A 12,590-nucleotide genomic window follows, 5' to 3' on the forward strand; every position below is an offset into this window, starting at 1 on the left:
TTATTGCATTTTTGGATTCTTTGTGAAATTTCAATGGTACTTTGTTAAGAATACCTTAGGTCTAACTGGTATCGTTTTTGAATTATATGACGATTTTCGAAAAAAATGGCATTTGCAGCGTCTTATAAATTTGGTAATATTGCCGAAACTGTGAAAACTAGAAAGATTTGGTTTTCTGTTTTGGATTAACAATAAAAGAACACACGTTTGCTAATAGAAAATTATGCATTTATATTACGGAATTCTTAAGTAGGGATCTGTAATTTTCGAACTTTTAATCATGGATAACTTATTTTTTTTAAATGGAACAATATACAAATTTTTGCATAACTGGATGTAAAATTTAATTTCCTTTCAGTTTTATACAGGTATCATGGTGTCTATCTTCAACGGTTTTGGATATATTTCCGATTTTTCAGTTTTTTACGATAGATATGTATTGTGAAGTAGGCTTAGGACTGGTAAAATGGAAGGTGGTTGACGCTTTGCAATACTATTAAAAATTAAAGTAGGCTTGGAAAACAAATTAGGTAAACTGTCATTACTGTTCCACGCATTAGAACTCTCATTAGTGTTCTACGCATTAGAACTGGTTTTCAAAGTATTATTTGTTATCATAATAATTAAAAATGTCACTTACGCGGAAAGAATTAGTCGATATGGTTTTCGTCCTCGGCGAATGTAACAAAAACGCACAACAATATTCAGATAGGAGGCATCCAAATAGGAGGGCATTTCTGTCCTTACTGGAAAGATTTACAAATACTGGATCCGTAAAACGTACTAAGCGCAACCGTAATAACTCCGTACTTACACATGAAAACCGTTTTCAATAACCCAAGTAATATACATGATAGATGAGTTTCCTGTTCCCAGGTTGTGTTAAATTTTTCCAGATTTTGGAATTGCTTGCACTGATCGGCGTTTTATATGAAAACATCTTCAATGCTTCCCGAATGATGGTTTTGCTTCAGTTGTTATACGCTTGTTTTGGCTTGTGACAAATAATCATACGAAACACTTTATAGTCTATTTTTAAAAAACATCCAAATAGGAGGGCATTTCTGTCCTTACTGGAAAGATTTACAAATACTGGATCCGTAAAACGTACTAAGCGCAACCGTAATAACTCCGTACTTACACATGAAAACCAGTTGCACGTATTGTTAGCTGTGCAAGAAAATGCAGAATCTAGTGTGCGTGAAATAAATAGGAGGACAAACATCAGTAAATCTTCGGTACACAGGATTTTAAGAAAACATAATTATTATCCGTATCGAATCCAGTTGCACCAGGAAATTACTGAAGGCGATTTCGAAAGCAGGCTGTTATTCTGTCAGTGGGCAATTGAAAGAACTAATCCTGATGCGAATTTTTTCGGACAGGTGATGTTTTCGGATGAAGCTACCTTTCACAAAAATGGGTTTGTGAATCGTCATAATTGTCATTATTATGATACAACAAACCCCCATCGATTCCTTGCAACGCATAGCCAGTACAGATGGTCAGTGAACGTGTGGGCAGGTGTCATTGGAACGCATATCATAGGCCCTTTCTTTCATAATCAACGTTTGACGGGTAGGATTTATTTAGAATTTTTAGAAAATAGTTTGGGCGTTCTGTTGGAAAATATTCCACTAGCTATTCGTCAGTGGATGTGGTTCCAACACGATGGTGCTCCACCGCACAATACCGCCCAAGTACGTCGGTATTTGGATGTGTCCTTTCCAGACCGCTGGATAGGACGAGAAGGACCTGTTAGATGGCCTCCGAGATCGCCAGATCTTACCACTTGCGATTTCTTTTTATGGGGTTTCATTAAAAGCAAGGTTTATGAGACATCACTCCTGACGATATGCGTCAACGTATTGTAAGAGCTTTTCAAGAAATCACACCAGAAATGCTCAGAACTGTTCAAAACTCCTTACAAAAACGATTTCTATTATGTAGTGAACAAAACGGACAACATTTTGAACATTTGATGCCATAGTGTTTCTTTATTTGTGTTTTGTTTCCAGTGGTCTTGTTGTGTTTTGTTGGCCACTTTTTAAGCATGCCAGTAATATTTCTGCCAGTCCCAAGCCTGATAAATGCGAGGGGAAGGTGGCCGGCGCTGCGAAATAATCGTTAAAAACTGAAAAATCGGGAATATCTCCAAAACCGTTGAAGATAGACACCATGATACCTGTATAAAACTGAAAGGAAATTAAATTTTACATCCGGTTATGCAAAAACTGGTATATTGTTCCATTTAAAAAAATTAAGTTATCCATGATTAAAAAGTTTGAAAATTACAGATCCCTACTTAAGAACTCCGTAATATAAATGCATAATTTTCTATTAGCAAACGTGTGCTCTTTTATTGTTAACACAAAACAGAAAACCAAATCTTTCTAGCTTTCACAGTTTCGGCAATATTGCCAAATTTATAAGACGTTGCAAATGTCATTTTTTTCGAAAATCGTCATATAATTCAAAAACGATACCAGTTAGACCTAAGCTATCCTTAACAAAGTACCATTAAAATTTCACGAGGAATCCAAAAATGCAATAATATACAGAATGTTCCATTTAAAATAACAAAGTTGATATCCATTTCCGGTAGAAGCGGAAGTCCGCCATTACTGAAACTAATTTTAAAATATGTACAATATGATTCGATTCAACTTTTATTTGAAACATTTTTTGAAAAACTCAATCATAATTCGGCTATGGACCGAGGCAACTTAGGTGGGACACCTGTATATAAGGAACGATTTTGCCTCAAATGCCGAGATTGCTTATGAAGTGCAATCTAAGTAAGGCGCTAGAAACCCTCAAATCTAACGCTTTCATATTGATATGTCAAATCCGGTGCCTCGCGCGCAGAGCGACCTCGACGGTTTTATGGTAAACGTTTTCTAATAAGAGACTTTGTGTCTTTACTTCTAATCTAATCTAGTTCCAAGATTGCTTGCGTGTGAGGTGCTGCAATCATATAAAGCTGACGATTTTGTGTTGATTTGATACATCCAGTGAACCGTTTTCAATAACCCAAGCAATATACATGATAGATGAGTTTCCTGTTCCCAGGTTGTGTTAAATTTTTCCAGATTTTGGAATTGCTTGCACTGATCGGCGTTTTATATGAAAACATCTTCAATGCTTCCCGAATGATGGTTTTGCTTCAGTTGTTATACGCTTGTTTTGGCTTATGACAAATAATCATAGGAAACACTTTATAGTCTATTTTTAAGAAACAATTTGTATTAAAAAAAAGTCTACTTACAGTCAAGAGTCAACATTCCAACTTCTAATAAATCATCTGTTGTCATTTTAGCATCTGATAGCTTCGTTCTATCATAATCAATCTTAATAGCTTTTGATGTGGTCGTTATGCTATGAATCTTCATGGGCTTCCTAAGTGGATTCTGCAAAACTAATTTCAACTTCTTGGCTGGATCCAACGAACCCCCAATACCAAAATCGACCGATCCTTGTGGATGAAAGAAACTAGCTGAAGAAGTCACCTCCACTTCCAATGGAACGACCAAAATTTCATCGGTATTATTTAATTTAATTCTTTAAGAAAAAGCATAGACAAAATAGAAACGAAAAAAAGAACTGATATACTTACCGAACGTAGGCAGTATGATTTTGTTCAGATCTTGCGTGAAAACTAACTCGAATAATGGCTTTTGTTTCAAGCGGTGGTATTTCCCAGAGATCTTTTGGACCTTCTAATTCACCACTGGGTAGTTCTAAGTGAAAATCACCACCGCTACTATAAACTTCTACAATCTACAATTATTTTAGAAACATTATTTTTAATTACAAAAGAAGAGGAATTTTTATAAAGAGAAGGTAATAGAACTGTCAAAAGATTAAAGGGAAAAGTCAGAAAAAATATTTCTTAACAGTTATTTCTTTTAATTTTTCGGACAATTCCCATTATTCCAAGTAATCGCTTTTACCGTGATGGTGTATCATATTTTTCTCTGCAACTGTTTGAATTTGCCTTCTTGTGGCTGGTCAAATAGACCTCTAGTTAGCGCTATCCTCGTATTAATTTAGTGTAAAGGGAGATGTATGCAGTATTATCTTGTAGAAAGGTTAGAAAATGTAGGTTGAATATAAATCTATTTGACTGGTATTTAACACAACACTTAAACACTTTTGATTTAAAATGTGGACCAAATATTTAATTAATGTTTAAAATTTTGAAATGATTTTTTGATTTCGTATACGAAATTCTGGTTACTTAAAAATTGTTTCATACAAAGAAAAATATATCAAGTATAGAATTTACCTGTACAGGTTCCGTGTGAGGGTTGTGCATGTAGATGAGTGGTGCAAACGAAGTATTGATGGGAAGTTTTATTCCCACGATTGGTCTTAACCTATATGGACTATAAGTACTAGCCCCCTTTACCTGTAAATTGAACAAAATTATCAACATTTTTATTCTATATTAATAACGCAATCATTTACTATCATAAAAATTTCTACTAACACGATATTTTAGATGACCTTCTGTAGTGTGAATGTATAAACTACTTTCAATAGATCCTTCCTCTCGACCAAGAAACACAACATTGAACGTTGTATTTCCCATAGGTGGAATTTTCTATAATAAGCAATATATATGTTACAAAAAATGTTAATACATAATAAGGACAAATTCTAACATCTAAAGATCTCCCAACTTCTAAGTAAAACACTTTCCATTTTAACTTAGGGTTATGATTGCTTTATTTTGAGGAATTAAAGAGGAAATAAGAACATTTTTGTTTTAATTCAGATATAAATAAATAGCACTACTATCTATTTTTAGTATATTTTTTAATCTTTAAATATTCCTTACTATCCATGTTTCTAAAATAATTTACTTTGTACTTTTTTATTGATAGTCCATAGTTCAAACATATAGACTTCTTCCTAGATTCCTAAAATCGTCAGCTGGAATCCTCCAAAGCTGACGATTTCGTGTTAAAATATCATAAATGTTATCTGTAAGGCCCCAGAAGAAGCTCTAGGATTAAAAAAAAAATACCGGCCAGTTCAATCAAGGAAAGAAACAATCAAGCCTATAGAAAACTAGAGCAGTGTAAACACAAGAGTGCAGAGCGCGGGAAAAGGAGGAAAATCGGGTTCATAAACGGTAAGCTGAGAGAATAGAGAAATTAGAACACTCTAGAATCTAAATAAAAATAGGAAATGATTTAAACCTAGGATAATATGCCGGGGAAAAAGAGAGCCGAATTCTGATGGAGCAAGGTGAAATACTGGACAGACAGATAGTTTACTATAAAAAAAGCTGAGAACACAACAAGAAGAACGCAACGACACGGTTTGGCCGAACTCATCAGACAACAGCGAACAAAAACCGCCGACTTATAGTGAAATGATAGCTGCAATAAACAAAATAAAAAGCAATAAAGCAGGATCGGATAAAATCGCTACGGAAGTAATAATAAAAGAGCGTATGGAAATCTAAAGAAGTAGAATTAACACTAAACCTAGAAACATTCGGGTTTTGCCGTTCGCATCTTAAGGGGGGAAATTCATGTAGAACCGTCAAAAAACTCAAAATTTTTTTTTCCATAAAAAGTTGCCTGAACATCTTAAGAATATGATAGCAAAATTTTAAAGCGAAATTCTAAATACTTCCGTTAAAATAGCGTATTTTCCCGGTGCGCGTTCTTCGTGAAAATTATACATATAAACTATGTGACTCACGCGTGATTCACGTGACTCACGCATGATCACGTGATCAAAAAAATCGATTATTTTTATAGCAATATCTTGTTTAAGCTCTTGATTCTATGAAGTTTTAATTTCAAATGATTTAAATTGTAGAAGTTATAAACCTTTAACAAGTACGTTATAGATAACAATCTACAAGTCTTCCCGGTTTTTATAACTCCGTATCTTTACTTCTGTGGGAATAAAACAACATTCGTATCATTTGATAGAGTTTTTTACCGTGTTCAGTGCTTTGGCTAATGTTGTTATTTGTTGCAAATGTAAAGATACCATACAATTTGAGGTAGATGGAATGAGAGGTCTTGGGTTCAAGCTCGTTTTGCTTTGTCATTGTGGCCGAAGAGACATAAATTCCGGACCGTTAATTCAAACTGGTTATGAAATAAATCGTAGAATTGTTTTTGTTATGCGTCTGCTGGGCATTGGGAGGCAAGGAATAAATTTATTTTGCAATTTTATGGATATATGCGACGGTTTGAGTAATAGTGCATACAATAATATTGTTAAACATCAGCATTCAGCCACCAAATCGGTGTTCGAATATTTCAACGGAAAAGCTGTTGAAGAAGAAAAGAAAGAAAATGAAAGGCAAGAAAGGTCAATCTTGAATTTAAAAGTATCTGGTGATGGTTCTTGGAAAAAGCGCGGATTCAAATCATTATACGGCGTAACATCGCTTATTGGGTACTATTCTGGTAAAGTTATCGATGTAGCTGTAAAAAGCAGTTATTGTCAAGCCTGTACATTTTATAAAAATATAGAAAATACAGAAGAATATATTGACTGGTATGAAGAACATAAAGAAAATTGCATAAAAACTCACGAGGGTCTGCCGGAAAATGGAAGTCGATGCAATTATAGAGATGTTTTTGAGATCCGAAAAAAAGTTTGGTGTAAAATACGGCAACTATATAGGGGACGGAGATTCCAAAACGTTCAAAGCAATTTTAGAACAAAATCCATATGGCGACGATTTTCCAGTAATTAAAAATGAATGTATTGGACATGTTGAAAAGAGAATGGGATCCCGACTACGAAACATAAAAAAAACATACAAACTTGGCGGAAAAGGAAAATTGACAGATACTCTAATCAGAAAACTTACGACATACTACGGTCTTGCTATCCGTAGAAATATCAACAGTGCAGAGGACATGAAAAAAACGATAATGGCTAGTTATTACCACATGTGCTCTACAGATGAAAATCCAAATCACCAACATTTTCCGTCAGGATCCGAGAGCTGGTGCAAGTGGCAAAAAGCTAAATCAAATGGGTCGGATTCCTTGATGAAGCATCCAGTGCCATTGCATCCAGATGTTCGGACACACATATATTCAATTTATGAAGATTTATCCAGAGAAAATTTATTAATAAGATGTTTGGGGGGCCACACTCAAAATGCCAATGAAAGTTTCAACTCTACTATTTGGCGATTGGCTCCAAAGCACCTAAATTCTGGCTTAAAAATAGTGGATATTAGTACATATATTGTGGCTAGTTTATTTAATGAAGGACACAGTAGTATATTGGAAATAATGAGTAAATTAAATCTAATTATTGGGAGGCAAGCCAACATATACGCTGAACAAATGGACGAACATCGAATTACTCGGCAGGAACGATGTAACGAATCTGTGTTTAAAGAAGCTCGAAAAGCACAAAAAGACCAGTTGGCGATCGAAAGTGAATTTTATGAAGAAGCTGAAGGTCTGTTATACGGTCCGGGTATTGCAGACTAGCCAACAAGTTATTCGTGATTGAAAAAAATTTGTTTTTACGACTTGAAACTTTAACGCGCTTTTTCTCAAATCAATGTATTTACACCTTATAAGCACGATAACTAATAAACTACTTGACCGATTTTCATAAAATTGTTACACATATAAATAGTAATATCACCTTCTATTTGAACCTCTAAGTATACATAAGTTATGTTAAAAAATTACTTTTTTATTAATTTATATATCAATATTTTCTTAAAAAGTTATAACATTATTTTAAAACACCTGTATTTTTTAAATGCTTAAATTTTTTAAACTTTTTTTTGGTTCACATAGAAGATATGAATGTTGGGAACAATTTAAATGCATTCGCAAGTAATTCTAACCACTGTAGCGAATGCTAGAATGTTTGAAACGGAACCGCTCACTCCGTAACGTTTCCCTATCTGATCACTATTTGCCGTTCGCCTATAAAAGTTTTAGAATATGTGAATACATATTTTTATAGTACAAAGTATCACTAAATAGTAGTGGGTATCAAAAAGGTTTTAAACTAATTTCAACTTTACGAAAAAATAACTTGAAAATGCGCTTATTTTAGCTCGTCTAAATGTACTTCCCCCCTTAAGACGGCTAAATTGTTCTGCAAATATCTGAGCCTATTATTTTTCCCGACGATCGTTTCTATTGACAATTGCGGACTGAAAGTCCGCCGCGTGTGACTCTCTGTAGTACTCCTCTTTTAGTATGTCTATAATCAAAAGTACAGCTGACCATCCTTACTTCTCATTTTCACATATTACTTCCCCTCACACCAATGTTCCATAATTTTTCTTTATATTATTTGATATTTGATAGATTCCACATTCAGTATTTCTTCCTTACAAGTAGGCAAGTATCAAAAAATTGACAATACTTGTGGATACATTTTTCAAATACTTTGGCGATATTAAATACTAATGTTACAGGACTAATAGTTATCAAATTGCTTGTTATTTCCCTTCTTATGGATCGGAGTAACTACTATCTAATAATATCCGCTATACTTTTTAATAACTTTACCAGCATGTCATTTGGTCCTGCCGCCTGCGTGTTATTCACAGACATTATTATGCTAAAAATGTCAGTCTTTGTCATGGGATATAAATAATATATATAGTCTTTGGATACGTTCTCTTTTGAGCTGTTTATTTTGAATTAATTCTGTCGTTAGTGATCCACTTTTAATTTCCCTGTCGGTCTTTGCCAGTAATCCACTTCTGCAGCCTTCAGAATTATTTCCCTTTTTCCATTAAGTGGCCATACTTCACTACTAATATACCCTGTATATTAGTAGGTAGAAGGGTACTATAGAAGGGTGTCCCGTATCTTCCGCATCAGAGCATTATACGGTTGTAGGATACATTATTCTGAAGCGATCTTTCTAATGAAATTTTTCGAAATGTTTATAATAACCGCACGAGAACAATTTAAAGTTATCCGCTTTTGTACAATAGCGGACGAGTTTGATTCACCGAAAAAGTTTATTTCTCTTCGCGTGAAGAATCCACTGGTCATAACTCGTTTCCCACGTGTACTCACGTGGGAAACGAGTTATCATCGGCGTAGCGGACCGACCGAGGGTGGCACCGATTACCTGAGTCTGATTGCGATCTGCTGATTGGACGAAAAACAGTTCGTTTAAACCAAAGAAATTGTATATACAAAAGCAGTTATAAACACTAAAACTTGAAGCCAACGCAACACGCGGTTTGTTTACTAACAACCTTTGTCGAAACCAGTTGAAACAATGAACGTGCACAGATCGGACCAGCGGCCGATTATCGCCGAACATTCCCGAATATTATTGCCCCTAGAATAAGGCATGTCACTAAAATAAACCTATTTGCGCATCAATAAATGATTCGTTTTTCTTCATTTTTATTTATTTATATTTTCTTTGTAAATAATTTGTATGTAGAGTATACTAGTACTTTTAGTTAGATAGGTATAAAACTTATCAATCAAAATACTACATACATACTTGTATCATTTACCAAGTTGTTCTACGTAGTGCTACTCTTCAAGTAGTTGTTTCTACGTCCTCTGATTAATTTAAAAGATTACATTATATTTATTGTGTTTAACACTGTCAAGTCTTATTAAAACTTAACAAAGATATAGAAAAAAAATGCATTCTACAATTTATAAAGGTGTTACGACAATAATATTTCAATTAGTAGTTAGTTTAACAATCAATTTTTAATTGTAATTTTATATAAGAGATTAGGATGCTCTTTGGATACGCCACTGGATAAAGTCTGATCAATTTCATCTAAATCGTATACGCCACTGTCGCTAGGACCAAGGTCAATTTTGTTTCCAAACAAATGCTCTTGCGTTGGCTTCAAACCGGTATAGGGGCGAACATAGGCGATGCGGCTTCTATAAATACAATTTCTTTGGTTTAAACAGTTCCAGTGCGGTTATTATAAACATTTCGAAAAAATTTTATTAGAAAGATCGCTTCAGAATAATGTATCCTACAACCGTATAATGCTCTGATGCGGAAGATACGGGACATCCTGTATATGGTCTTTACCATATATCATTGGTATTGTGCTATAGATTAACAGGTTATTCTTGTTCAATATGCCTTTATTCCACAATGTGCCATTCATCACAGTTATTGCTCTTCAGGCGCAAGGTTAAAAGCTGCGCGCCGCAATTTTCCGAAATTTTTATTAATTAATTTTGCTCTGAGGCCCAGATATAGATATTTCGGATTTCAGATTTTGTTGGCGATCGACTCAAAACGGCTTTGCGATCGACGTTAAGGACACCACTGTTGTACAGGAGGATGTTCAAAAATGTAATATATTTAATTGCAAAAATGTCGAAAATTTTAAATGGAACACCCCATATTTGATTAGCTTATCAGGTAGATAATTTAATTCTCTACAAATCTTCAGTACATGTCCCTATACCTGAGTTGAACCAGTTTTCCTTTCCTTAAAAGACGCACGGCAAAACCCGAAAGTTTCTAGTGTTAGTTCTAATTTTAGTTCAATTAACACCGGCCCTGAAAGCCTTCGTACTTATATTCATACTTATAATAAAATTGTTTATGCTAAATTATTGGGGTTAGTAAAAAATAAAAATGGATGTGTTTCAACTCATGATGATACCTGGAATCACTTTTAAATTAGAGTCTAATTATTAGACAAAGGGGGTTACATATACTAATATAATTGTATATTATACAGGCTGTCTCAGCGAGACCGGTCATTAGACGTTTCTGGGGTTCTACTCTCAATTACGTTCTCTTCGTCTAAAATATTTTCAGATTTATAATACCGGAAGTCGCCACCTACTTTATTTTTTTAAACGGAACACCCTGTATATTTTTACATATTTTGATTTGTCTGTTTTGAAGGTTTACGAGTTATTCGAATTTTTCTAGAAAAATCTGCTCCAGCGGACATTTGTTCAAAAAATCATAGACCACTCGATTTTTGAGATATCAATTTAGGATTCAGAACATGCTTAAACAACATGATGGAGTATGTTTTGGTGTCGAGAACGGCTGTCTAGAACGTTTGGTTACTTTACTACGGCACGTTAACTTTTCGAAATTTGGAAGCACCATAACTTCATTTTTTTAAATGGCACTCCCCATATTTTATTACTTATTGTTAGTCATTTTCGGCGTCTCATTTTACATCTTTTATACTCCATATGTCCTATGCCTAACGTTAATAGTTTGAGAAATAATTAGGGTTTTTTGAAAAATGCTCACATATCATATCGATATTAACCTAGTGTGCCATGGAAAACAAATGTTTAATGACTTATTGCCAAACGTCAAAGTCTGATTTATGTTGTTTCATGCTTGTGAGTCTAAAACCAGTTAAAATGGATATTAATAACGTAAATAATATTTATACAAATGAAGAAATCCATAATTTATTTTTTGTGCACGAAAAGTGCGACAAAGTTCTTAGTAGAACTTGCAGAATGTTTAATGAAAATTATCCGCATTTACCTCCGATGACAAAAGATAAATTTAGAAGAATAGAAGCAAATTTTTTGCATTTTGGACGAATTAATCACGTGTTAAATTGACCAAAAAATGTACTAGATAATGCAACGGAAGAGGTGAATACCTTGGTTTATTTCGAGCCCAGTCCCAACACCTCAATTCGAGCTGCCAAAGATCTGGGAATCATACTACGAACTTTGTCGCGCTTTTCATACATAGATAATAAATTAAGAATTTCTTGATTTTTGTAAATATTACTTTCGTTATTGTTATCGATTTTAACTCTTTTCAGTACTAGTATTAAGGAACCTAAGAGATAATTATTAGCTCACATGCATCAAGTGACGTAAACAAGTGAGTCTTTGACAAGAACTCATTGAGAAGGCTTGTTTTTCATGGCACGCTAGGCTAAATTTCCATATGATAATAATAATAATAATAATATTTATTGATCACAATGTACTACACTTCAGAATAAACAACTAAAAATGGTTTCCAATAAACAACTGATCAATCTTACGGTGAGGTTCAATATATATTGTTCTTCCACCTCACCATAAAGTATATAAAGAGAAAAAAAACAGTATAGCGTGTTAAATATAAAAAAAGAATCGCGACAACGGTATAAAGCTATAAACAAAACAAGAGTTTTAACTACTAAGTTTTAACATATAATACTTAGGTGAATACTACGAAAGGCCATAACAAGTCGTTATCGATACCATGTCAGTACTCGAAAGGGTTCCCCAGAAATTAAGAACAAATTTAGGTAGAACAAAAAGATTACAAAAACATTCAAACGCAAAAGCAAGATCTGTGACTATTAAGAGATTTGCAGGTATTGCGAACACTGCTGCCCAAACAGAAAATCAGCATAGCGCCTCCTGGCGGTGGCGGCAGACCCACACTCTGTCAATACGCAACTAGAAGGGAGCTCATTAATTACTTTGCATATCTGGTATGAGAAGCATTTTTTAAAACTCATAGTGTGGAATATTGGTGGAGATAGCCTTCCCTTAAACCTCACATTAACCGAGTGCACGTCACCCCGAAAAGACAACTTTTTTACAAGATACGCTGGTTTATGTAGAGTGAGTAAT

The 12,590-nt window shown here is 34.2% G+C and overlaps 1 protein-coding gene and 1 long non-coding RNA gene across 2 annotated transcripts in view; both read right to left on the minus strand.

Annotated features, from left to right (window-relative positions):
- Positions 1–12,590, minus strand: part of LOC111418396 (Transmembrane protein 131) — a 53,041-nt gene that overhangs the window by 37,812 nt on the left and 2,639 nt on the right. The window contains exons 5-8 of the mRNA XM_071199781.1: positions 4,493–4,606; positions 4,289–4,411; positions 3,617–3,780; positions 3,269–3,561 (exon numbers count right to left, since the gene is read on the minus strand). Of these exons, the coding sequence (XP_071055882.1) occupies positions 3,269–3,561; positions 3,617–3,780; positions 4,289–4,411; positions 4,493–4,606 (694 nt within the window). The remainder of the gene's footprint in view (positions 1–3,268; positions 3,562–3,616; positions 3,781–4,288; positions 4,412–4,492; positions 4,607–12,590) is intronic.
- On the minus strand, positions 545–3,262 carry LOC139431682 (uncharacterized). Its single transcript, XR_011641737.1, has 3 exons — positions 1,142–3,262; positions 815–1,073; positions 545–746 (listed from the first exon to the last, which is right to left on the minus strand). It is a non-coding gene; the product is annotated as an uncharacterized lncRNA (long non-coding RNA).

The sequence above is a fragment of the Onthophagus taurus genome, chromosome 11 (assembly GCF_036711975.1).
Source record: "Onthophagus taurus isolate NC chromosome 11, IU_Otau_3.0, whole genome shotgun sequence".
Classification (NCBI taxonomy): domain Eukaryota; kingdom Metazoa; phylum Arthropoda; class Insecta; order Coleoptera; family Scarabaeidae; genus Onthophagus; species Onthophagus taurus.